This window comes from Salmo salar, chromosome 01 (assembly GCF_965601325.2).
Source record: "Salmo salar chromosome 01, fSalSal1, whole genome shotgun sequence".
NCBI classification, from domain to species: Eukaryota; Metazoa; Chordata; class Actinopteri; order Salmoniformes; family Salmonidae; genus Salmo; species Salmo salar.
The window spans coordinates 82,904,509-82,929,112 of NC_138291.1; the positions used below are offsets into that span (position 1 = coordinate 82,904,509).

A 24,604-nucleotide genomic window follows, 5' to 3' on the forward strand; every position below is an offset into this window, starting at 1 on the left:
GCTTCTTGCTTATGCTTCTTAACATTGTAAAGATGGTGCTTTTTACTGTATTGTAGTATTCTTCCCCCCCTGCTCCTGCCCCCTGTTCTAGGCCCGTATTGGGGAACTGGAGGAGGAAATTGAGGCTGAGCGTGATGCCAGGGCTAAGGTTGAGAAGCAGATGGTCGATCTCTCCAGCAAACTTGAAGAGATCAGTGAAAGGCTGGAGGTGCTGTTTAAATTGAGTTTAACACTTTTTTGGTTACTACATGATGTAGAAAATAGTAAAAATAAAGAAAAACCCTTGAATGAGTAGGTGTTCTAAAACTTTTGACCGGTAGTGTAAAGTGTTACCCTTACTTCTCTCTTGTTTCTCATCCAGGGTTGAAAATCATAGGTGGCTACAGAGATCAAAACACAGGAGGAGTTTAGGATCATCAAGCAGGTGTAAAAAAATAAAATGGTACCCTATGTGTTTTTAAAAAAAACTATTTTATACACCGATTATTCCTGTATGAATTGTCACCGATTAAGAGCAGGTAAATGGGAAAATAAATGGCAAACATGATATTGATGTATCATTCGGCAGGTATACGCTTCCATGATTAGTGATGACCTCTAGTGGTGAATTTGCAGCAATACAAACACACAAGGCATTTGCAAAGTTCAGAGGGATAAATTGACCCTTAAATGGGGGGGAGGAATAGAACAGTCTGATTAGTCCTCAAAGCTCAAATCTTAATTTATTTGATTGAAGAACACTGTACAGTCTTAAAGACACTTGATAAGTTAACTATTCATCACATGGACAACATTTTTACATAACCCCTTCTCTGTACATGATCATTTTTGTATATTATCTTTGCATTCTCTGATTCAGGGATGGATGACTGATATTACAGCAATCATCTGTCTCTAATACACACACCTTAACATTTTCTGTAACATCCTGTAGTGACGAAATGTGTCTCAGCACTAAATCCAATCTATGGATTGAATGCCTGTATATATTGGCCTAACTCAGCAGCTCTGAGGAGAACAGTAAATAGTATGTGGCCAATCTTCAGCTGTGTAGGGAAATCGGACTATATCCGGGGAGGGGTAGTTTCTGTCCCTCCTTGGCCTCGAAGAAGGTGTATGAGAGGGTGATGGTGTCGACACGGGCCATACGCGGGTCCTCGTCAAACTCAGGGTCGATGTAAAAGAACACGGGCATGTCCACTTCCTCTTTAGGGTTCAACCGCTGCTCCTCAAAACAGAAACACTGGGAGGGGAGAAGAGATACGCATGTTAAACATCAGAGAGACTCGATATGGAGGTAAATATCAGAGGTTCAATTTAGGTCAGGAGTCCCCACAACAAACTAAATAATGTAGATGAAGCTGTATGTGAGCCAGAGTTGTGTTCAAGACCACCTAAAGTGAGACCTGTCTCGAGTACTACAACACAGATGTGAGCTGCAGTGCTTACCCCAAAAAAGTATTGCAGACTGAAGATCAATGAAGAGATGCACATGGAGAAAAAAATGCAAGTTTGTTCTTGCTTTGAATTTTACTTTTGGTGAATTCCGTATAGTTCAGCTAGCCTGATCTACACTGATTGCCATTGGTGATAATAACTCAACACAAGTGTGTAAAAATCAGACACAGGCTCAATATGAGGCGGCAGGATAGCCTAGTGGTTAGAGCATTGGACTAGTAACCGAAAGGTTGCAAGTTTGAATCCCCGAGCTGACAAGGTACAAATCTGTCGTTCTGCCCCTGAACAAGGCAGTTAACCCAATGTTCCTAGGCCGTCATTGAAAATAAGAATTTGTTCTTAACTGACTTGCCTAGTTAAATAAATATGCATGTCAATGTCCGGCTTTGCCCCCAGCCGTTTACGTGATGTCTGGCAATGCAAGGCTCGTCAATGCCTGACAGACTATTTTTCATGACAGACTAGTATGCGAGGAGATACTTTACTTAATCAACATTTCTTCCTCCAAATAAGTAATTTAGAGCAAATAGTCCTAGTACTGGCGGCAAGTAGCCTAGTGGTTAAAAGCATTGGGCCAGTAACCGAAAGGTCGCTGGTTCGAATCCCCAAGACGACTAAGTGAAAAATCTGTTGATATGCTCGAGCAAGACACTTAAGCCCAATTGCTCCTGTAAGTCGCCCAGGAAAAGACAATCTGATAAATGACTACAATGTAAATGTAGTGACTCTGTCAAACAATGTCATAAGGCAACTCAACACACATACTGTACATTGGTCCTGCATATGAATTTGATCCCTCTTAACAGACTGGCACAATACCTCAACAGTTTGGTACACATTTCCGACAAGATAGAACTGCTAAAGGGGGCGGAATTGCAATCTACTGCAGAGACAGCCTGCAAAGTTCTGTCTTACTATCCAGGTCTGTACCCAAACAATTCAAGCTTCTACTTTTAAAAATCCACCTTTCCAGAAACGCGTCTCTCACCGTTGCCGCTTGCTATAGACCACCCTCTGCCCCCAGCTGTGCCCTGGACAGCATATGTGAATTGATTGCCCCCCATCTATCTTCAGAGCTCATGCTGCTAGGTGACCTAAACTGGGACATGCTTAACACCCCAGCCATCCTACAATCTAAGCTTGATGCCCTCAATCTCATACAAATTATCAATGAACCTACCAGGTACAACCCCAAATCCGTAAACACGGGCACCCTCATAGATATCACCCTAACCAACTCGCCCTCCAAATACACCTCTGCTGTTTTCAACCAAGATCTCAGCGATCACTGCCTCATTGCCTGCATCCGTAATGGGTCCGCGGTCAAATGACCACCCCTCATCACAGTCAAACGCTCCCAAAAACACTTCAGCGAGCAGGCCTTTCAAATCAGCCTGGCCCGGGTATCCTGGAAGGATATTGACCTCATCCCCTCAGTAGAGGATGCCTGGTTATTCTTTAAAAAGTGCCTTCCTCACCATTTTAAATAAGCATGCCCCATTCAAAAAATGTAGAACCAGGAACAGATATAGCCCTTGGTTCTCTCCAGAACTGACTACCCTTGACCAGCACAAAAACATCCTGTGGCGTTCTGCATTAGCATCGAATAGCCCCCGTGATATGCAACTTTTCAGGGAAGTTAGGAACCAATATACACAGGCAGTTAAGAAAGCTAAGGCTAGCTTTTTCAAACAGAAATTTGCATCCTGTAGCACTAATTCCAAAAAGTTCTGGAACACTAATGTCCATGGAGAATAAGAGCACCTCCTCCCAGCTGCCCACTGCACTGAGGCTAGGAAACATTGTCACCACCGATAAATCCACTATAATTGAGAATTGTAATAAGCATTTTTCTACGGCTGGCCATGCTTTCCACCTGGCTACCCCAGTCAACTGCCCTGCACCCCCCACAGCAACTCGCCCAAGCGTCCCCCATTTCTCCTTCACCCACATAGCTGATGTTCTGAAAGAGCTGCAAAATCTGGACCCCTACAAATCAGCTGGGCTAGACAATCTGGACCCTCTCTTTCTAAAATTATCTGCCGAAATTGTTGCAACCCTATTACTAGCCTGTTCAACCTTTCTTTCGTATCGTCTGAGATTCCCAAAGATTGGAAAGCTGTCGCGATCCTCCCCTAGACCCAAACTGTTACAGACCTATATCTATCCTACCCTGTCTTTCTAAGGTCTTCGAAAGCCAAGTTAACAAACAGATTACCGACTATTTCATCCCACCGTACCTTCTCCGCTATGCAATCTGGTTTCTGAGCTGGTCATGGGTGCACCTCAGCCACGCTCAAGGTCCTAAACGATATCATAACCGCCATCGATAAGAGACATTACTGTGCAGCCGTATTCATTGACCTGGCCAAGGCTTTCGACTGTCAATCACCACATTCTTATCGGCAGACTCAACAGCCTTGGTTTCTCAAATGACTGCCTCGCCTGGTTCACCAACTACTTCTCTGATAGAGTTCAGTGTATCAAATTGGAGGGCCTGTTGTCCGGACCTCTGGCAGTCTCTATGGGGGTGCCACAGGGTTCAATTCTCGGGCTGACTCTCTTCCCTGTATACATCAATGATGTCGCTCTTGCTGCTGGTGATTCTCTGATCCACCTCTACGCAGATGACACCATTCTGTATACTTCTGGCCCTTCTTTGGACACTGTTAACTAACCTCCAGACGAGCATCAATGCCATACAACTCTCCTTCCGTGGCCTCCAACTGCTCCTAAATGCAAGTAAAACTAAATGCATGCTCTTCAACCAATCACTGCCTGCACCTGCCCGCCCGTCCAGCATCACTACTCTGGACGGTTCTGACTTAGAATATGTGGACAACTACAAATACCTAGGTGTCTGGTTAGACTGTAAACTCTCCTTCCAGACTCACATTAAGCATCTCCAATCCAAAATGAAATCTAGAATCGGCTTCCTATTTCGCAACAAAGCACCCTTCACTCATGCTGCCAAACATACCCTCGTAAAACTGACCATCCTACCGATCCTCGACGATGTCATCTACAAAATAGCCTCCAACACTCTATCACAGTGCCATCCGTTTTGTCACCAAAGCCCCATATACTACCCACCACTGCGCCCTGTACTCTCTCGTTGCCTGGCCCTCGCTTCATACTCGTCGCCAAACCCACTGGCTCCAGGTCATCTACAAGTCTTTGCTAGGTAAAGCCTCGCCTTATCTCAACTCACTGGTCACCAAAGCAGCACCCACCCATAGCACGCACTCCAGCAGGTATATCTCCCTGGTCAACCCCAAAGCCAATTCTCCCTTTGGCCGCCTTTCCTTCCAGTTCTCTGCTGCCAATGACTGGAACAAACTGCAAAAATCACTGAAGCTGGAGACTCATATCTCCCTCACTAGCTTTAAGCACCAGCGATCAGAGCAGCTCACAGATCACTGCACCTGTACATAGCCCATCCAACTACCTCATTCCAATACTGTATTTATTTATCTTGCTCCTTTGCACCCCAGTATCTCTACTTGCACATTCATCTTCTGCACATCGGTTCACTCCAGTGTTTAATTGGTATATTGTAATTACTTCGCCACCATGGCCTATTTATTGCCTTACCTCCCTTATCTTACCTCATTTGCACACACTGTATATAGACTTTTTCTACTGCATTATTGACTGTATGTTTGTTTATTCCATGTGTAACTGTGTTGTTGTATGTGTCGAACTGCTTTGCTTTAGCTTGGCCAGGTCGCAGTTGTAAATGAGAACCTGTTCTCGACTAGCCTACCTGGTTAAATAAAGGTGAAATATAAATATATATATTTTTTCAATAAAATAAATGTCATGGACTACATGTTCATTAGTACCTGTATCTTGTTGAAGTACTGTCCAGCCTCAAAGGGCACTACGTTGTAGGTGGAGATCCCAATAACAGGTTTGTCTGTGGGGTTCTTGGCTCTGTAGAAGGCCAGGGCAGTCTCTCCTGGAACCACCTGGAACACAACATACGCAATAAGATACCTCTATTGTAACACACACAATAAAATACCTATTGTAACACACACACACACACACACACACACACACACACACACACACACACACACACACACACACACACACACACACACACACACACACACACACGTGACCAATGTCTTGACTTCATTGTGGAAACGTATCTATATGTCCATATATAATGTTTTTCTTGTTTAAATGTTCACCTGCCCGGGGACTGCTGATGGATATTAGCTGTTTAAATGTTCACCTGCCCGGGGACTGCTGATGGATATTAGCTGTTTAAATGTTCACCTGCCCGGGGACTGCTGATGGATATTAGCTGTTTAAATGTTCACCTGCCCGGGGACTGCTGATGGATATTAGCTGTTTAAATGTTCACCTGCCCGGGGACTGCTGATGGATATTAGCTGTTTAAATGTTCACCTGCCCGGGGACTGCTGATGGATATTAGCTGTTTAAATGTTCACCTGCCCGGGGACTGCTGATGGATATTAGCTGTTTAAATGTTCACCTGCCCGGGGACTGCTGATGGATATTAGCTGTTGGCTAAATCTGGTACAACGCATCTTTTCTCAAGTGTACTGAAAGTTATGTTTTGTTGTTCATTGTCCCTGTTCAAAAAACATAATAATAATAAAAATAATAATAATAATAAAGATAACTAAAACACACAAAACACCTCTATTGTAACACACAATAAGGATATGTTTTCTGCTAAAAGTAATGGTTTTAATGTCAGTCTTCTAATGTATCCTCCTTACTGGGTGTGTGTGTGGAGGGAGAGCGATTGAGCACTATTTTAAGTATGTCTTACGTATATCTCAGACTGCTGCGGCCGGAAGTTCCACTGCATGCTGGCGTGTGTGTCAGCGTTGAAGGTGATCTTGATGATGCGGTCCATCACCGGCGTCATTGTCTCCACCTGCTCTGCATCGTGACCTGCCACCGCCGTCCCACCCAGACCGGACGCCTAGAGACAGACACACAACAGATGAGACACTCAGCTATCTAATTAATCCATCCATCTTTCACCCACTATTTTCAGGTCTTCTTGTAATACTTAGCTCCAGATTTCATGAAGGCTTCTATAATGACTTGTAAGCAAACCAACAATTTGCGATGTGTTACTATATCTACCTCCACAAACAAAATCTCAAATAATACATTAAAAATCTTCAAGTGGCAGTACTACTATATGAAACATTGTATGTCTCTCTGGGTCTATCTCTGCTCTCCTACCCGTCCCAGAGCCATATAGTTTAACATGGATGCCATTTTGAATTACAGTGTCATGTAAATACATAATGCAGAAACCTTAATGTCCATACACTGTAAATATATGGTTCTGTTCCTACCTGGCAGTAGAGTCTGTAGAGGGGTACAGCAGCGTAGGACATGCCGATCATCCCCACCCCTGCAGCAACGATATACGTCAGCACCGTCTTGTTCCTCTTCCTCCACTCATCCTCCTGCTGCTTGGTCTGGCTCTTACGACTCTTGACCCCCCGTATTTGGGTGTTGAGGCGTGAGGGGACCCTCCTACAGAGGAACCACTGGGCATAGCTGTGGAAGCCCCTGGCTCCCTCGCCCTGAAGACCCCTGATACAGGTCTGTATGTTTGAGGATGTCAGTAAGACAGAGTTCTTTGAGCAGCATAGGGACTCACGGACAAGGATGGGGAGTAGCATGACTGCAGTGGGTTTATAAGTTCAAGCTTCAGTCGAGTCAGGTGCTGCTCCTATCTGGGTTCAACTGGGTGTGAAAACATTAAAATGTGTGAATGTTTCTGAACTAACTAGAACTTCATGTTGATTACTGATAGGTTCAGGGATAGATTTGACTAAACTGACAGCACCACTTCAGCAGTGTTAAGGCATAACAACCAGTCTAGCTACAGTTGAAGTCGGAAGTTTACACTTAGGTTAGAGTCATTAAAACTTGATTTTCAACCACTCCACACATTTCTTGTTAACAAACTATAGTTTTGGCAAGTCGGTTAGGACATCTACTTTGTGCATGACATGTTTATAGAAAGATTATTTCACTTATAATTCACAGTATCACAATTCCAGTGGGTCAGAAGTTTACATACACTAAGTTGACTGTGCTTTTAAACAGCTTGGAAAATTCCATAAAATGTCATTGCTTTATAAGCTTCTGATAGGCTAATTGACATCATTTGAGTCAATTGGAGGTGTACCTGTGGATGTATTTCAAGGCCTAACTTCAAACTCAGTACCTCTGCTTGACATCATGGGAAAATGTAAAGAAACCAGCCAAGACCTCAGGGGAAAAAAATTGTAGACCTCCACAAGTCTGGTTCATCCTTGGGAGCAATTTCCAAATGCCTGAAGGTACCACGTTCATCTCTACAAACAATAGCATGCAAGTATAAACACCATGGGACCACACAGCTGTCATACCACTCAGGAAGGAGACACGTTCTGTCTCCTAGAGATGTACGTGCTTTGCTGCGAAAAGTGCAAATCAATCCCAGAACAACAGCAAAGGACCTTGTGAAGATGCTGGAGGAAACAGCTACAAAAGTATCTATATCCACAGTAAAACGAGTCCTACATCGACATAACCTGAAAGGCCGCTCAACAAGGAAGAAGCCACTGCTCCAAAACCGCCATAAAAAAAGCCAGACTACGGTTTGCAACTGCACATGGAGAAATGTCCTCTGGTCTGATGAAACAAAAATAGAACTGTTTGGCCATAATGACCATCGTTATGTTTGGAGAAAAAAGGTGGAGGCTTGCAAGCCAAAGAACACCATCCCAACCGTGAAGCACAGGGGTGGCAGCATCATGTTGTGGGGGTGCTTTGCTGCAGGAGGGACTGGTGCACTTCACAAAATAGATGGCATCATGAGGGAGGAAAATTATGTGGATATACTGAAGCAACATCAAGACATCAGTCAGGAAGTTAAAGCTTGGTCGCAAATGGGTCTTCCAAATGGACAATGACTCCAAGCATACTTCCAAAGTTGTGGAAAAATGACTTAAGGACAACAAAGTCAAGGTATTGGAGTGGCCATCACAAAGCCCTGACCTCAACTGAAAAAGCATGTGCGAGCAAGGAGGCCTGCAAACCTGACTCAGTTACACCAGCTCTGTCAGGAGGAATGGGCCAAAAGTCACCCAACTTATTGTGGGAAGCTTGTGGAAGGCTACCCGAAACATTTGACCCAAGTTGAACAATTTATAGGCAATGTTACCAAATACTAATTGAGTGCATGTAAACTTCTGACCCACTGGGAATGTGATGAAAGAAATGAAAGCTGAAATAAATCACTACTATTATTCTGACATTTCACATTCTTAAAATAAAGTGGTGATCCAAACTGACCTAAGACAGGGAATTTTTACAAGGATTAAATGTCAGGAATTGTGAAAAACTGAGTTTAAATGTATTTGGCTAAGGTGTATGTAAACTTCGGACTTCAACTGTAGCTAATGCCGGTTCACTGCACTACAATAACCTGTCACTGGTAAAAACACAGATAAAACCTGACTTTATAAAACATATTTGGTAACGCAAGGAAGCAAAACCCTTCGCTAGCTAGTAAGACATTAGCCTGTTGCAATCTGCTAGCTAATGTGATGCTCCATTAGCCCTTACAGGATAAGTACTGTTTGGCGTAGCACAGAATTTTCCACAAAGCTTAAGTTGGCGATACTATCTTCGTTCTCGACTCGCCCAAACATATCTTCTAAAATATCAGTGTCCAGTTGCAGGTGGTTTGTTTGAATTTAGAAAATGCTCAGTTATTAAAATAAATGTTTGTTTTTTTGCTCCATGAAGTAATACATTTACATTTTAGTCATTTAGCAGACGCTCTTATCCAGAGCGACTTACAGTAGTGAATGCATACATGTTTTTTTTAATTTTAATTTTTTCGTACTGGTCCCCCGTGGGAATCGAACCCACAACCCTGGTGTTGCAAACACCATGCTCTACCAACTGAGCCACACGGTAATCCAACAATGTGTACGCTGCCATCTTGCCTATTTATAAATGTACATTGAAGCTATTTATATCTTCTTTCATTGGGCGTTCAAGCTTTTCATTTTTGTCAAGTCGGCCTTTTAAAGTGTGTTCCATTCATCGCCTGCATTGTGGGAGGCTCAATTGTCAATCAATCATTAAGGTGTTTTTGATGCGAACATGACCAAAGACGTGACAAACAGGAACCAACTCTGCCGCAATTCATGTATACAGTGGATATGTACAAATGAATTTAATATAATGCTCTCTCATCAATTTATGTACAATAGACACACATTTTCAGTTTGTGAGTGTGTGATATGGGGGTTGGAGAGAACAACTTTTATAAACACTGTCATGTTGCACTGAACCTTGCGGATGGAAAACCACATCAGTGTCTGACTTTCGGCTGTTGCAGATACACCTCCCCCGACTTCACTCCTCGACTTTCATCAACCACAGGAGGCTGCTGAGGGGAGAACAGCTCAATAATGGCTGGAATGGAGCAAATGGAATAGCTGTGTTTGATGTATTTCCAGTCATTACCACAAGCCCGTTCTCCCCAATTAAGGTACCAACACCCCCCTGTGTCATCAACAGTCTGTTGCATTCACCACTAAAACTAGCCACTAAAACTAGCCCAATGATTGAGACAGGTGGGTCACCAAAGCGCAGCATGTCATGACACAACTGTCTCGATCAATGAGAGAAGAGTTAAAATAGACAAGATGGTGGAGCACAAGGTTGGATTAGTTCACGGAACAAAACATTGATTTCTTTAAAGCTGCAATGTGTACGTTTTTGGGCGACCCAGCCATATTCACATACAAATGTGCATTATAGATCTGTCATTCTCATTGAAAGCAAGTCTAAGAAGCGGTATATCTGTTCCATGTGCATTACTTCTATACTTCCCATTCGTAACTTTTGTTTTTGCGTGTTTTACTTTGTTTGGTACACCAGCTTCAAAGAGCTGAAAATACAAAACTTTAGCCGTAAAAGATAACTTAAAAAAAGAAAATGACTCAAGTAAAAGTAACCTGCACGAATTAAAGTGCGCGAATTACACAATTTTCCTGTCCTAAGCATTCAAAATGTAACAAGTACTTGTGGGTGTCAGGGAAAATGTATGGAGTAAAAAGTACATAATTTTCTTTATGAATGTAGTAAAGTAAAAGTTGTCAAAAATATAAATAGTAAAGTACAGATACCCCCACAAAAAACGACTTAAGTAGTATTTTAAAGTATTTTTACTTAAGTACTTTACGCCACTGCGTTTTTGGTTATGGAAAATATATTTCACAGCGGTTTAGATGGTAAAATGATTCCCTACACTATACAGTACTTTCTTGCTGTCACAAACTGAAATTATGGGTACTATTCACATTTTAACAACCAGGAAATGGCGGAGCGATTTCTGTATAGTACATATTTAATAACGAAGCATTTTCTAAATTCAAAAGAAAAACCTGCAACTGGAAACGGAAATACATGTTAGAAGATACGTGTTTGGCCGAATCGAGAACGAAGTTATCCCAAAGTTAAGGTTGGTCGAAAATTCTGAACTACGCCAAACGGTACTTATCATGTAAGGGTAATGGAGCATCACTGGCCGGTTACAATCTGCTAACTAACAAGACATAACAGTAAAGTTAACGTTACCCATTGAGCTGTGAAAAAAAAAAAAGGGACAGAGACATGGTTGGCCAGAATATTCTCAATACTGCCGATGTGATAGAACATTGAGAAAACCCTTAATATTATCTCGCTAATTTAGCTACACAAGATAAAATACTAGCTAACTACTGTTCGTTTATAAAAATTCCATAGGAAACAATTATTCATTAGTAAACATGCGCAGGCTAATGTAGCTAGCTACGGGTAAATTGCTTTGGTAGCTACAAACTACATATAAATTGTAACTGCTCATACTGCCAAGGTCGCGTTGATACTGCCCAAAGTTAATACTATAGGTAGTGTTAATAACTCACCAAGTAAATTCAGCTGTCACACACCCTTGGATTGTACATTACAAAACATACGAAAAGCATGGTCCAGCGGTTTAACGTCCCCCCTTGATACGAGGATCATAATCATAGGTTCCGGGCAGTGCTATTTCTCCGTCAGCTCTTCTATGTCTTCAAATATTTTAGGTGCATACCGCCACCTACTGTATTGGCTGTGTATCAGCCTACTAATCTGTAGTACAGTATGAATTCATTACAGTTTGTGAAAAAAATACAAATACAAAAAGAATTGCCTTACCAACTAACCCTGCACCCATTAAAACCTCAACACTATTCCATTACTTTGGCCCCATCTGATCCTGTTCAAAACATCTTGTAACTCTTCAGCAGTATAATCTTGTACACCCAAGTACTTCTCTGCAGCTGCCACCACATCTATCCTCTCTGATTTCTGTGTCATTCCTGCGGTACTTGACAACCATGGCCATGAGCCCCAAACAAAAACAACCTTACCAAAGCACAGGTTATTCCGATCACTCTATTGGCCTCGGCCTACTCATAGGGATCCTCTTAAGAACCCTCACCCTGGACCCATCTTCCTCTACTACTCTCTTTACTACTTCAGCATAGGACACTTTTGTGCACTACTCTGATCCTGGCAACCTCATACTGCCGTTCTCTCATTGGACACCTCTGATCTCCAGCACCATGTGTACCCCTACAGTTTACACACACACAACTTTTTCCACCGATACGACATTTCTTTGACTCATGTCTTCCTGCACACTTCTCACATCTAGGAATCAGATCCATAAGGCAAAAAATCTCACTCTCACTGGGCCAGGAATATCTTTGTCATCATCAAGGTGAGGCTCAAATGTCAGCGGTCTTCACCGCAGCTGCCACCGCAGTTAATTCACCCTCACTCTCGTCATGTTCAATTTCCTTCTGTAGATCTTCCAAAAGTTCTGTGTGATCCACCACTCCATATTCACTCAAAACATGTTCCACTTTTCTCCTTTTTATTCCCTTTGCCTTAACCTTTCTTGACAAATAATTAGCTATTTAACACACGATAATTTAGCCAATTAGTACACCCAAATTCCAAATATGATTATACATAGAGGAAATGTATTCAACACAGGTAATAGTATCAAAAGCTACATTAGATGGTCTAAATTTCTCCTTCGCCATCTACTGTAGTAGGCAACTTGAGTCTTCACCCGCATTCACAACTTGCATGTTAACACACATTCACAATTATAATTATTGGAATAGCCCTTAAATACTAAATCTGTATCGCTTTTGTTTGCAGAAAATGTATTCAGAGAAAACGTGTGGGAAGTTGACTTGACTTGAATGCAATGAGAGCTGAAGAGAGAAGCCCAATTCGGCTGAAAATCTGACTCCCTCCAGCAGGTGGCGTTTTTTAGTTGTTTCGCCCACCAAGCAAGGATTTTTTTCTATGCAGGTCAATGAGAGAGTGTCGACCGAATTTCGTCAACAAAAAAATGAATGTCTTATATGCTACGTGAGGTTTATTTGATTAAATATACGTTTTGTAATGCTTATGATGAACTGATTTAAGTAGTAGACGTGACATCCCGGGCAACTTTGAAAAACCCCCACTTTATATTGAAGTTTATATTGATCTCGAGATGGATATGCATATTCATGGAATGAGGCCAGTAGCATAGCATCTCTCCAGTGGTGGAAAAAGTATTTGGTTCTAAATATACTTAAGTTTTTCATTTGGACATGGTTGTTTACGTAAGGGAAACCACTCCACTGCCCCTTGTGCTGGTCAGGTGTATTTATTTGAAGGATCGTATGATGTACAATTAATAAATTGTTTTAATGTGAAATGAATATGTTTGATTTTTAAGGTTAGGGAGAAGTGCAGTGCATAGTGACACTTTTTAGGATGACAATATAAATGAATGTATTTATGGTTGTGTGTAATTTTGTCTTGTCTTTTAATCATTATGTGTTATTGTTTTTACCAGAGGATCACTTTGGAAATTATATTTTAATTAATACTTACAAGTGATATCCTCTGGGTCCACATTTTGCATTTTGTTGTATATGTCTGTTGCCCAAAATAAATTCAAGAAGTAGTAGAAGTATGAATCATTTCAAATTCCTTCTATTAAGCAAAGCAGGCAGCACAATGTTCTTGTTTTTAAAATGTATGGATAGCCAGAGGAAAACTCCAACACTCAGACATCATTTACAAAAGATGCATTTGTGTTTAGTGAGACTGCCAGATCAGAGGCAGAAGGGATGACCATGTGTTGTCTCGATAAGTGTGTGAATTGGACCATTTTCCTGTCCTGTTAAGCATTCAAAATGTAATGAGTACTTTTGGGTGTCGGGGAAAATGTATGGAGTAAAAAGTACATTATTTTCTTTAGGAATGTAGTGAAGTAAAAGTTGTCAAAATATAAATAGTAAAGTGCAGATACCAAAAAAAGACTTAAGTAGTACTTTAAAGTATTTTTATTTTAGTACTTTACACCACTACATCTCTCTCCATTAAATACAGGCAGTTGGAGCTAGACAGTCCGCTGTGCGCTTTGTGGACTACTCCCATTGTTAGTGCGGAGCGACATGTGTCTTGTCAGTATATCCATAAGCTTTGATATAGTTAATCAGCTATTAAACTGTAACAGGGTGGTGGTTCCATGAATTGCAGAAAATGGTGGGTAATCATGTGATTTTGTACTGCGAGCATATTGGTCCATTTGAATTAATTGCTTGTGTGCTCTGATTGGGTGCATGTATGAAGGAGACTGCACCACCACCATAGAGATAGTCAAGGTCCTTGCAGTCCGGGATCCTTAGGACTTCCCTACCCATTGAAGTTGACATTTAAAATAGTTATGGTAGGGGTTAAGGTAGGGACATCCCAAGGACCCCGGATAGCACTAACCTTCAAGGACTCTTCTTTATATCTGTCCCATTATGCCCTCTGTGAGCACATAGGCAGCACCAATGAGGCCATCTTCATTTTGAAGTAGTACAGTTTATTCTTCTGCTACTTCTATGAGTTAGTAAGCAAACTGAAAGGGTGCATACTACCACTTGGAGTGTGTTATTTGAACAGGTATAAAGCCAAGGTTGGCAATTTACTGCCACCTGCAGTTATGGAATGTTTCCTCACAAGTATAATTCATTGCCTGATCACTCCTGATGACCTGGATGGAATTATGTGATCATTCCTAAACTCAAAGGAAGTCCCAACCAGTTGACTACTTCAAAATTGTGAAAGTCCTCAATAGCACTGCCCATGCTAAAACAGGCTTTTGGGCACTAGAGTTGTCTATATAAGGCTATGACCGCCACCTGTTTGCTCCAAAATGATGGCGCATGTATTGATCTGTAAGTATTCACAGCTGGCTGTGGACTTAGCAACAGCCAGCCAAGTAAGTGATGGTCGTGTTCCCCTGCTCAGACGTTGCTGATGCATGCCAGATCTTACAACGCCTGGATAGGTATTTTACGTATCAGCTAATGCTGCATTGATAACCATGTGGGAAGGTAGTAATTAACAGTGTGTGAAGCGGTAAACACCAGTTGGATGCATTCACTGCTTTGAACACGTTGAGAAATGCAGATTGGCTAATGGCCAACAAACTGTGGCAACCATAAACTAAAATTACAGCTATCATGCTTGTAAACAAATAATAGTGTTCAAAAACTATATTAATACATTGCTTTTTTATAAAGAATGTTTTGTTACATTTAACTGCTTGAAAATGCTTTTAGAGGCCATTTCCTTAGTAGGTGACGTCAGAGATCAGCATGTTGGAGCTCAAGGATGATAGACGAGTTTCCCACCAGTAATTACGAGTTAGAGGGGTGTTCAAATGGATGCTTCACAGTCGTATGTGGTGAATACCACCTTCCCACTTTGTCACAAATGCAGCATTACCAAATCGTGTTATAGCAATCTGGTGCCCGACGGCGCAGTCGATGATGTGGTACGCAACCATTGGTTGATGCATGCAACACAACCTAATTGTTGTGACTTCCGTGACCGGCAGTGCCTAGATTAGGTCTTGACCCTGCCTTAGGCCTATCCTAAGAACCTTTGTTAGGCTACATAGATTTTACACACTTTAACAATTCCAAACAGTATAGCTACAGGTAACTGTCAAAATAAAGGAAACATCAACATAAAGTGTCTTAATAGGACGTTGGGCCACCACGAGCCAGAACAGCTGGTAACTGTGATGGCAATGGCATATGGTTTACATTGTGACCACTCGTGCCCTTTGGATGGGGGCATTGTCATCTTATGGGAGCATAGCCATGGTAGCCAAAATAATGGGCTGCCCAGCATTTTTATACATGACCCTAAGCATGATGGGAAGTTCATTTCCTAATTAACTCAGGAACCACACCTATGTGGAAGCAAACACTTCATTTACTCAGGTGTATTCATTATTTTGGCAGTTACCTGTACATTGATTTAAAACTGTTCAGAATAGCACTTCAATACTGTAGGCCTCTTATGCATACTAATAGCGCAGTCCATCACCATTAATTTTCTGTCGGTTAAATATACACTGCCAGACTGGTCTCATAGACGAGACGTAACATAGTAAATGTAACCCGAGACACTCAATTGGTATGATATGTTACGTTTCGTACGGTTACATAAGACAGAAGATTACCTAAACAAAGGAGGGTGGTTGGTCGGGTTGGATAGGTTGGTGTATAACGCAAATGTATAGCAACTCAAAGGTTTTGTGTTCAAATCTCATGGACAACTTTAGCATTTTAGCTCATTTGCAGACTACTTACTACTTTTTAGCTCCATTGCAACTACTTAGCATATTAGCTAACCCTTATCTAACTCCTAACCTTAACCATTAACCCTATCTTCTAGCCTAGCTAACGTTAGCCACATAATTTGTAACATATCATACGAATTGCAATTTGTCACATATACAAATGGATAATGGACATACACAAATTAATACATACCATACGAAACCAGGGGCGGAAATCCCGGGGGGGACGGGGGACACACGACCCCCCCCATCCTGGGAAAAATATGATTTGTCCCCCCCAATATATCACTGAAACATAACTATGTAATTTAAATAATATTAATAATACGCAATGAAAGCAATTGTGCTGATTATAGACACTTAATAGCGCGTTTTTAAGTTTCAAAAGATTGCAACCCCCCCACCCTTTGCCTCACAATGGTTTGATCCACTGCCAGTTCCTTAGCTTGCTCCGTAACAGAGAGGTCGTATCTACTGTCTGAAAGGCACTCAATGCACGTAACTGACATGAGGTTAATCCAGTCAATCGCGCACACACACTAGCAGAATATGCAGAGCTAGCGCGCAAATATTAACTATTAAGCTAGCGTACCTATTCCATTTATGTGGCGTCGTCAAAGATGGAATCAGCATGCAGATGATGTAAATTAGTGCTTCAAAGTCCCTGTGATAAGGTTAGCGATAAACTGAAATCCAAACTGAACAGAACAGAACCACACTCTCTTCTAACATTGTCTTAAATATATTTAATGGTCTCGTTGCAAAAGCTAAATTGTCGCAAGTGAACTTTTATTTATTTATTTTATTTCACCTTTATTTAACCCGGGTAGCAAAGATTATAGCAAACACCACTGAAACTGAATTGGTGCTCACTAGCTTTGCAAATTCAGCTATTGTTGGAAGCCAGCCAATATGAAAGAAACTATTAAAATTACAAAAGGTTGCAGCATATGTTGTGTAAATGGTGAACTCATACAGCTGTCAACTCTTGTCATTTTAATCCGTTTCACATTTGCTAGCTACCTTTTAGATCGAAGCCCAAATAGAATGATTGAAGATGATAGAAGCCCATCTCCTACTGTAAATAACCTACACACTGTGTGTGTGTGTAGCCAGCCAGGTAGAAAAATGGCAGAAAAATAAAAGACGGACATCAGAGTATTTTTCAATACACCAAAACGCATAGTAAGAACCCTAGTAGCCTAATATCTCAAAGACTAGTTGATAAAATGTTCATAAGAAAGAAATGAAATTCTAATGGAAATGTTTCACAATGATGTCATTAGGCAGAGCAGGCAACAGATGGCACACAGACAGCAGAGTTGGGGACAGATATGCAGGGACAGACTGGCAGAGACAGGGAGTCTCAGGTAAGTTTGTTGAGTCTTTGTTTGGCAACATTATGAAAGGTTCTAAATTTTTTTGACTTGTAAAATAGGAACATAATTGGAAAATGCCATGGATACCCCCACTCTCAACTTAAACTGGTGACTGAACTAAGATTTGTTAAAGGCAATGGTATTGCTGTTGTGATTAGTTGTGTAGTTTTGGGTACCGGTAGTTAAGAGTACGGCAAACACCTTATTTCTTTGGTTCCTCAATATACATTTACCATATTAGAATGTAGGCTATGTGTTACAGCACTACTTTTGGTGTCCCCCTCAGGAATTGCTCTTGAGAAAATTTCATGTAATTGTCCCCTCCAAAGTTGATATCAGATTTTCGCCAATGTACGAAACATAACATGCCATACTAAATTGAGTATATCGGATTTACGTACAGAATAATACCAAATGCTCTGAGACCAGGTTGACACTGCCCATGTTTAATCACTGTTTAAGAGAAGATTGCAGAATTAGCTTGCTGTTAAACATTCTGATTGGTTTCAACCTTCCAACTAAAAGTCCCAATACGACAAGTAAAACTTTACATTTGTATTTTGGGATATTTTATTTTATTTTATCAGAATTTGACTGAAGTAATGTTGGAAAAGCGTTCGGAAAAGTGACATCAAGAGAAGATCACACGAGTGAATACACGACAGGAGTGAAGCCACTGTCCACATAAGACGGTAAAGACCCACATCATACTGAGTCCTCATTGTTTTTGAATAAATATTTTGACACACTGAATAAAGCCAATTTATCATCTGACCATATCCTGTGCTGTACAGTGTCTAAGTTATAGTGTCTGTTTAGTGTTGATAATAATAATACTGCCAGTGCCAATACATATTTAAAAACAATAACGTTATGCCTACCTGTGTTGTTTTCGATCACAGGCATATAGCCCTGGCAGGCTATGGCTGGGAAACTCTAAGGAACTCTAATTTCAGGAGAGAATACTGTTATGTAGAATGAACGAGACTAGCTAAATTATTTATAAACTGCTCGGGTATATTAGCCACTACTTTTCTCACGTTCGTGAGCTAACATAATAGTTTAATAGGCAGGTTCAGTGGCTCCCGTAGGACATATATGTTGAGTCAAAAGTAACAACAACAATCAATAATTCACAAGAGCTACATAGCAAATACAACTGTTTGTTATGGATTCTCGAGACAATTATGTTGGCATATGCTACGCAGTGTGTGAATTGACGCTCTCTACTCTCGCATGCAAATTTTGACTGTGTGATTTGGACTTTACTCCTACTAGCTAACCACTAGCAGCCTTGAAACACATCACTTATTAGCAGTTCAGCATCTTCTCGTACTGTTACACAAAATGAAGATAAACCTTTACCGTCATAGTAGACATTGGACATCTATAACCAAACTGGCTAAAACTCTGTTGTTGGCCGATGGTAGCTTTAGCTCGCCACATGCTAACCTGAGTACTAACGTTACTAGCAGCAGTAACAGTAAATACAGGTATAACGTCTGACACAAACATTGGCTACCATGATATCCTGCAAGTTGTATTGGCCAATAAAGATCAGGAAGTTCAGCAAAATAAAGCCATACTTTGAACTAAACAATGACATTAATCCGATGGGTATTTGATCATTAATTTCTGCAAAACGTGCATTGTTGGTCCATCCTAAATCCGAGTGGACCAGTTTGTTTTGCATGGCCCGGTGCACTTAGATAACTGGCTATCTTCATTTTTGATCATCTACTAACAACATAACATGACAAAACTCGTTTGGGCTTTAGTACCTACTTATCTGATTCGCCTCCATGGGGGGGGGGGGGGGGGGGGGGGTTCTACTAAGATAACTTATGGAATTGTTTTAAGATGGGCGTACCATGGATCATTTAGCTATTTGATATTGAATTTTAGGACGCCTGTAGGTAGAACATTTTTTTTTGTTGAATATATGGAATTGTCTTAAGATGGCCGTACCATGCATCATTTAGCTATTTGATATGGAATTTTAGGACGCCTGTAGGTTGAAAAAAAATTATCATAAAAATGGGATAAAATATTGAATTTGGCCTTTACTACTATAGCCCATAGAAATACATTGAAAAACACATTCATAAATGGCAAAAAAGACAATCAAAAAATAAATAATGATGAATAAGGTTTTTAACCGTTTTTAAAGTTCAGGAAAGAATAACATTTTGGACACATTTTTAACCCCTTTTTTTTGTTGTCACAAAACTACTTCCATACTTCCATCAGTTAAACTGGTACTGGGTTACCCTCAGAGAGTCCTGTGACGCTTGTGGGGGTCATAGAGCAAAACAGAGAACACCATCATGTCTATGAGAGTCTCATCCCAAACAGATGTTTTTGTAAGAAGACCTATTTCGTGATGTCTGCTAGTCTGACAAACAGCCCTGTAGCTCTGCCACTTTCCACCGCCAATGCAGAAGGCCGACATGTGGTGGATTGAGATGCATCCCATACAAAATACCAGATACATCTCTAGTTTAAACCATAGGCTTAAATAGACGGATTTTGATGAGGATTTTTTTATGTCAAAATCAACTCCTAGTAAATGACTCACCTAGCTGTAGTAGACAGAGACGCATGGAATTAGAGTAGTTTAGTATTACCCATTAGGCTCTCTCTCCACAGGGACCTCAGCTTAACATTGCTGTCTTTCTTTTCCTTTCTGTTTTTCATACTTTTTTATTCCATCTCTCTTTCCCTAATTGCATGGTTGCGTAGTTTTACCTATTTGTTTTTCTGTTCTCCCTCCTTTCAGTCCATCTGTCTCTCCATGATAGCTTATTGGACAGAGGTACAGCTCAGATGAGTATGTGGGTGTGTCGTGTGTGGCTGTGGCTGTGTGTGTGTGTTTCTTAGATTGTGTGTAACACTCCCTGACGCCCAGCGACAGTGGAAGGAGAGGTGAGGGGAGTCAGCCAGTGATGGACGGGTATCAGGAGGGATTAGTGGTAAAGGTAGGCAGGCGTGTTCTCTTTCTGTCTAGGCGGATTTCAATCTGTCTCTTTCTCTCTCTCTCTGCAGTTACACAGCACCGACCCTGTTTGAACTGCTAGCGCCTCATCTCATCTCCCTCCAAACAACTGACTGCTGTCATCTTCCATGGATGTGTAATATTTGTGTGTGTGTGTCTGTGTGGGTGTCAGTTTATCGCCCTCTATCCGTGTGTGTGTGTGTGTGTGTGTTTGTCTGTGAGAGAAAGTGATTCAGTTTCTCTTTCCCTGCGATGCCACTGCTGCCTAAGGAGGCAGAACGATTCGATGGGCTATCTCTACTATATTGGTATGTCCATCTTTCTCATTTTCGTCCTCTGTTGCTTAATTAATCATCATCTTCTTCACTCTTTTAAAGTCCCAGTGCAGTCAACAACGTGATTTCCCTGTTTGTTATATATATATATTTCTACACTATGAGGTTGGAATAATACTGTGATATTGTGAAAATGATGACAATGTCCTTTTAGCTTAAGAGCGGTTTGAAAAGACCACCTGCAATTTCAGCCTGTTTTGGTGGGAGGGAGTTTTGGCCTGCCTGGTGACATCACCCGGTGGTAAATTAGCGAATTAACCAATAAGAAAGAATTCCAAACCTCTCTGCCAATAACAGCAAGTTTTCAGTTTTCTCCTCCCCACTCAGACCACTCCCAGACAGCCCTAGCAAAATTCTTGCTTGAGAAATTGCTCTAGCTAAGAAGCATTTATTTGTATTTTTTTATTACCATTTTGATTGAAAACAATCACCAGTGTTTTCCCTAGGATATTTTTCAGCAGCAGTGGCAAAGTTACCGTGAGGGGGAGCAGGGTAGTGTGTGTGGCCAATGGTGCGGTCTCCGACCCAACATTTCTCTTGGCTGCATAGACAACATTTTTCTGATATAAAGCTAATTTCCTGCAATTCTGCACATTTTGTCATGGGGCGGAGAGAACATTTTACAGTTTAAAGCTAGTTTTCTGCAATTCTACACATTTTGCCATGGCTTTTGCCTTGTTCTTTTGCTATCTGAGTGACTTAAAATTTATAACAACATCTAAAATATACCATGACATTTTTGGAATTTTTCATTCTCCCTGACTGGTTGTTAGTTCTCAAAGATGATATTATTTATAAAAATACATAGCTCCATTATCTTTTTTCTACATACTTTATATCTGGTTTTAGTCGTTCAACACTGAAAGCATTTTATTATTCCAATATATATATATATATATATATATATAACAAATGGGGGTCAAAATTAAAAGTAACAGTCAGTATCTGGTGTGGCCACCAGCTGCATTAAGTACGACAGTGTACCTCCTCCTCATGGACTGCACCACATTTGCCAGTTCTTGCTGTGAGATGTTACCCCACTCTTCCACCAAGGCACCTGCAAGTTACCAGACATTTCTGTGGGGAATGGCCCTAGCCCTCACCCTCCGATCCAATAGGTTCCAGATGTGCTCAATGGGATTGAGATCCGGGCTCTTCGCTGGCCATGGCAGAACACTGACATTCCTGTCTTGCAGGAAATCACGCACAGAACGAGCAGTATGGCTGGTGGCATTGTCATGCTGGAGGGTCATGTCAGGATGAGCCTGCAGGAAGGGTACCACATGAGGGAGGAGGATGTCCAGCGACGGTGGGTTTGTGCCCATAGGCGACATTGTTGCCGGTGATGTCTGGTGAGGACCTGCCTTACAACAGGCCTACAAGCCCTCAGGCCAGCCTCTCTTAGCCTATTGCGGACAGTCGGAGCACTGATGGAGGGATTGTGCGTTCCTGGTGTAACTCGGGCAGTTGTTGTTGCCATCCTGTACCTGTCCCGCAGGTGTGATGTTCGGATGTACCGATCCTGTGCAGGTGTTGTTACACGTGGTCTGTCACTTCGAGGACAATCAGCTGTCCGTACTGTCTCCCTGTAGCGCTGTCTTAGGTGTCACACAGTACGGACATTGCAATTTATTGTCCTGGCCACATCTGCAGTCCTCATGCCTCCTTGCAGCATGCCTAAGGCACATTCATGCAAGTGAGCAGGGACCCTGGGCATCTTTCTTTTGGTGTCTTTCAGAGTCAGTAGAAAGGCCTCTTTAGTGTCTTAAGTTTTGATAACTGTGACCTTAATTGCCTACCGTCTGTAAGCTGTTAGTGTCTTAAGGACCGTTGCACAGGTGCATGTTCATTAATTGTTTATGGTTCATTGAACAAGCATGGGAAACGGTGTTTAAACCCTTTACAATGAAGATCTGTGAAGTTATTTGGATTTTTACAAATTATCTTTGAAAGACAGGGTCCTGAAAAGGGTCCGTTTCTTTTTTTGCTGAGCTTATATTTACACTACCGTTCAAAAGTTTGGGGTCACTTAAAATGTCCTTGTTTTTGAAAGAAAAGCAAATGTTTTGTCCATTAAAATAACATCAAATTAATCCGAAATACAATGTAGACATTGTTAATGTTGTAAATGACTATTGTAGCTGGAAACGGCAGATTTTGGAATATCTACATTGGCGTACAGAGGCCCATTATCAGCAACCATCACTCCTGTTTTCCAATGGCACGTTGTGTTAGGTAATCCAATTTGTCATTTTAAAAGGCTAATTGATCATTAGAAAACCCTTTTGCAATTATGTTAGCACAGCTGACAACTGTTTTTCTGATTAAAGAAGCAATAAAACTGGCCTTCTTAAGACTAGTTGAGTATCTGGAGCATTAGCATTTGTGGGTTCAATTACAGGCTAAAAATGGCCAGAAACAAAGACCTTTCTTCTGAAACTTGTTAGTCTATTCTTGTTCTGAGAAATGAAGGCTATTCCATGCGAGAAATTGCCAATAAACTGAAGATCTCGTACAGGGCTGTGTACTACTCCCTTCACAGAACAGCGCAAACTGGCTCTAACCAGAATAGAAAGAGGAGTGGGAGGCCCCGGTGCACAACTGAGCAAGAGGACAAGTACATTAGAGTGTCTAGTTTGAGAAACAGACAAGTCCTCAACTGGCAGCTTCATTAAAAGGTACCAGCAAAACACCAGTCTCAATGTCAACAGTGAAGAGGCGACTCCGGGATGCTGGCCTTCTAGACAGAGTTGCAAAGAAAAAGCCATATCTCAGACTGGCCAATGAAAATAAAAGATTAAGATGGGCAAAAGAACACAGACACTGGACAGAGGAACTCTGCCTAGAAGGCCAGCATCACAGAGTCACCTATTCAATGTTGACGTTGAGACTGGTGTTTTGTAGGTACTACTTAACGAAGATGCCAGTTGAGGATTGCCCTGAGACGCATCCTCACCACCAAAAAGAAGGTAAACGTCTGGTCTGCCTGATCTCTGTTTAGTTGAGTAGACCACCACCATACAATACTACTAGACCATTGTGGTTTAATCCACTGAATCCATCGTCACTAGCACTGCGTCCATATAATTAATGTCCTAATAAGATAATATACAGTACCAGTCTAAAGTTTGGACACACCTACTCATTCAAAGGTTTTTCTTTATTTGTACTGTTTTCTACATTGTAGAATAATAGTGAAGACATCAAAACTATGAAATAACACATATGGAATCATTTAGTAACCAAAAAAGTGTTAAACAAATCAAAATATTGTATATTTGAGATTCTTCAAAGTAGCCACTCTTTGCCTTGACAGCTTTGCACATTCTTTGCATTCTCTCAACCAGCTTCACCTGGAATGCTTTTCCAACAGTCTTGAAGGACTTCCCACATATGCTGAGCACTTGTTGGCTGCTTTTCCTTCACTCTGTGGTCCAACTCATCCCAAACCACCTCAGTTGGGTTGAGGTTGGGTGATTGTGGAGGCCAGCTCATCTGATGCAGCACTCCATCACTCTCCTTCTTGGTCAAATAGCCCTTACACAGCCTGGAGGTGTGTTTTGGGTCATTGTCCTGTTGAAAAATAAATGATAGTCCTACTAAGCACAAACCAAATGAGATGGCGTATCGCTGCAAAATGCTGTGGTAGCAATGCTGATTAAGTGAGCCTTGAATTCTAAAT

At 41.3% G+C, this 24,604-nt stretch overlaps 2 protein-coding genes across 6 annotated transcripts in view; one reads left to right on the forward strand and one right to left on the reverse strand.

Moving 5' to 3' along the window:
* Window positions 1–703: 703 nt before the first annotated feature.
* On the reverse strand, window positions 704–20,296 carry cox11 (cytochrome c oxidase assembly homolog 11 (yeast)). Of its 4 annotated transcripts, none has more exons than XM_045723327.2 (5): window positions 20,171–20,296; window positions 6,813–7,209; window positions 6,272–6,427; window positions 5,304–5,429; window positions 704–1,243 (listed from the first exon to the last, which is right to left on the reverse strand). In XM_045723327.2, exons 2-5 carry the CDS (start codon window positions 7,143–7,145, stop codon window positions 1,043–1,045), a joined length of 816 nt encoding a protein of 271 aa, XP_045579283.1. In that variant the 5' UTR covers window positions 7,146–7,209; window positions 20,171–20,296; the 3' UTR covers window positions 704–1,042. The 4 variants fall into 4 exon arrangements, with proteins under 4 accessions (XP_045579283.1, XP_014068585.1, XP_014068570.1 ...); XM_014213110.3 differs by lacking the exon at window positions 20,171–20,296 and adding an exon at window positions 18,474–18,600; XM_014213095.2 differs by lacking the exon at window positions 20,171–20,296 and adding an exon at window positions 11,439–11,587.
* A 216-nt stretch (window positions 20,297–20,512) lies between these two features.
* Window positions 20,513–24,604, forward strand: part of stxbp4 (syntaxin binding protein 4) — a 63,998-nt gene continuing 59,906 nt past the window's right edge. The window contains exon 1 of one of the 2 annotated variants that reach the window (XR_014392875.1): window positions 20,513–20,895. Coding sequence is in view for 1 of the 2 variants with exons in the window: in XM_014213068.3 (XP_014068543.1) it covers window positions 20,840–20,895 (56 nt within the window). In the remaining variant the exon portion in view is untranslated. The remainder of the gene's footprint in view (window positions 20,896–24,604) is intronic. The other variant, XM_014213068.3, reaches the window with a different exon arrangement.

Coding starts and splice junctions, on each gene's coding strand:
- cox11 (XM_045723327.2), bottom strand. CDS start 7,145: ATGCTACTCCCCATCCTTGTCCGTGAGTCCCTATGCTGCTCAAAGAAC. Junction 6,428..6,812: donor TCTACAGACTCTACTGCCAG/GTAGGAACAGAA, acceptor GTCTGTCTCTAG/GCGTCCGGTCTGGGTGGGAC. Junction 5,430..6,271: donor CGCAGCAGTCTGAGATATAC/GTAAGACATACT, acceptor GTTGTGTTCCAG/GTGGTTCCAGGAGAGACTGC.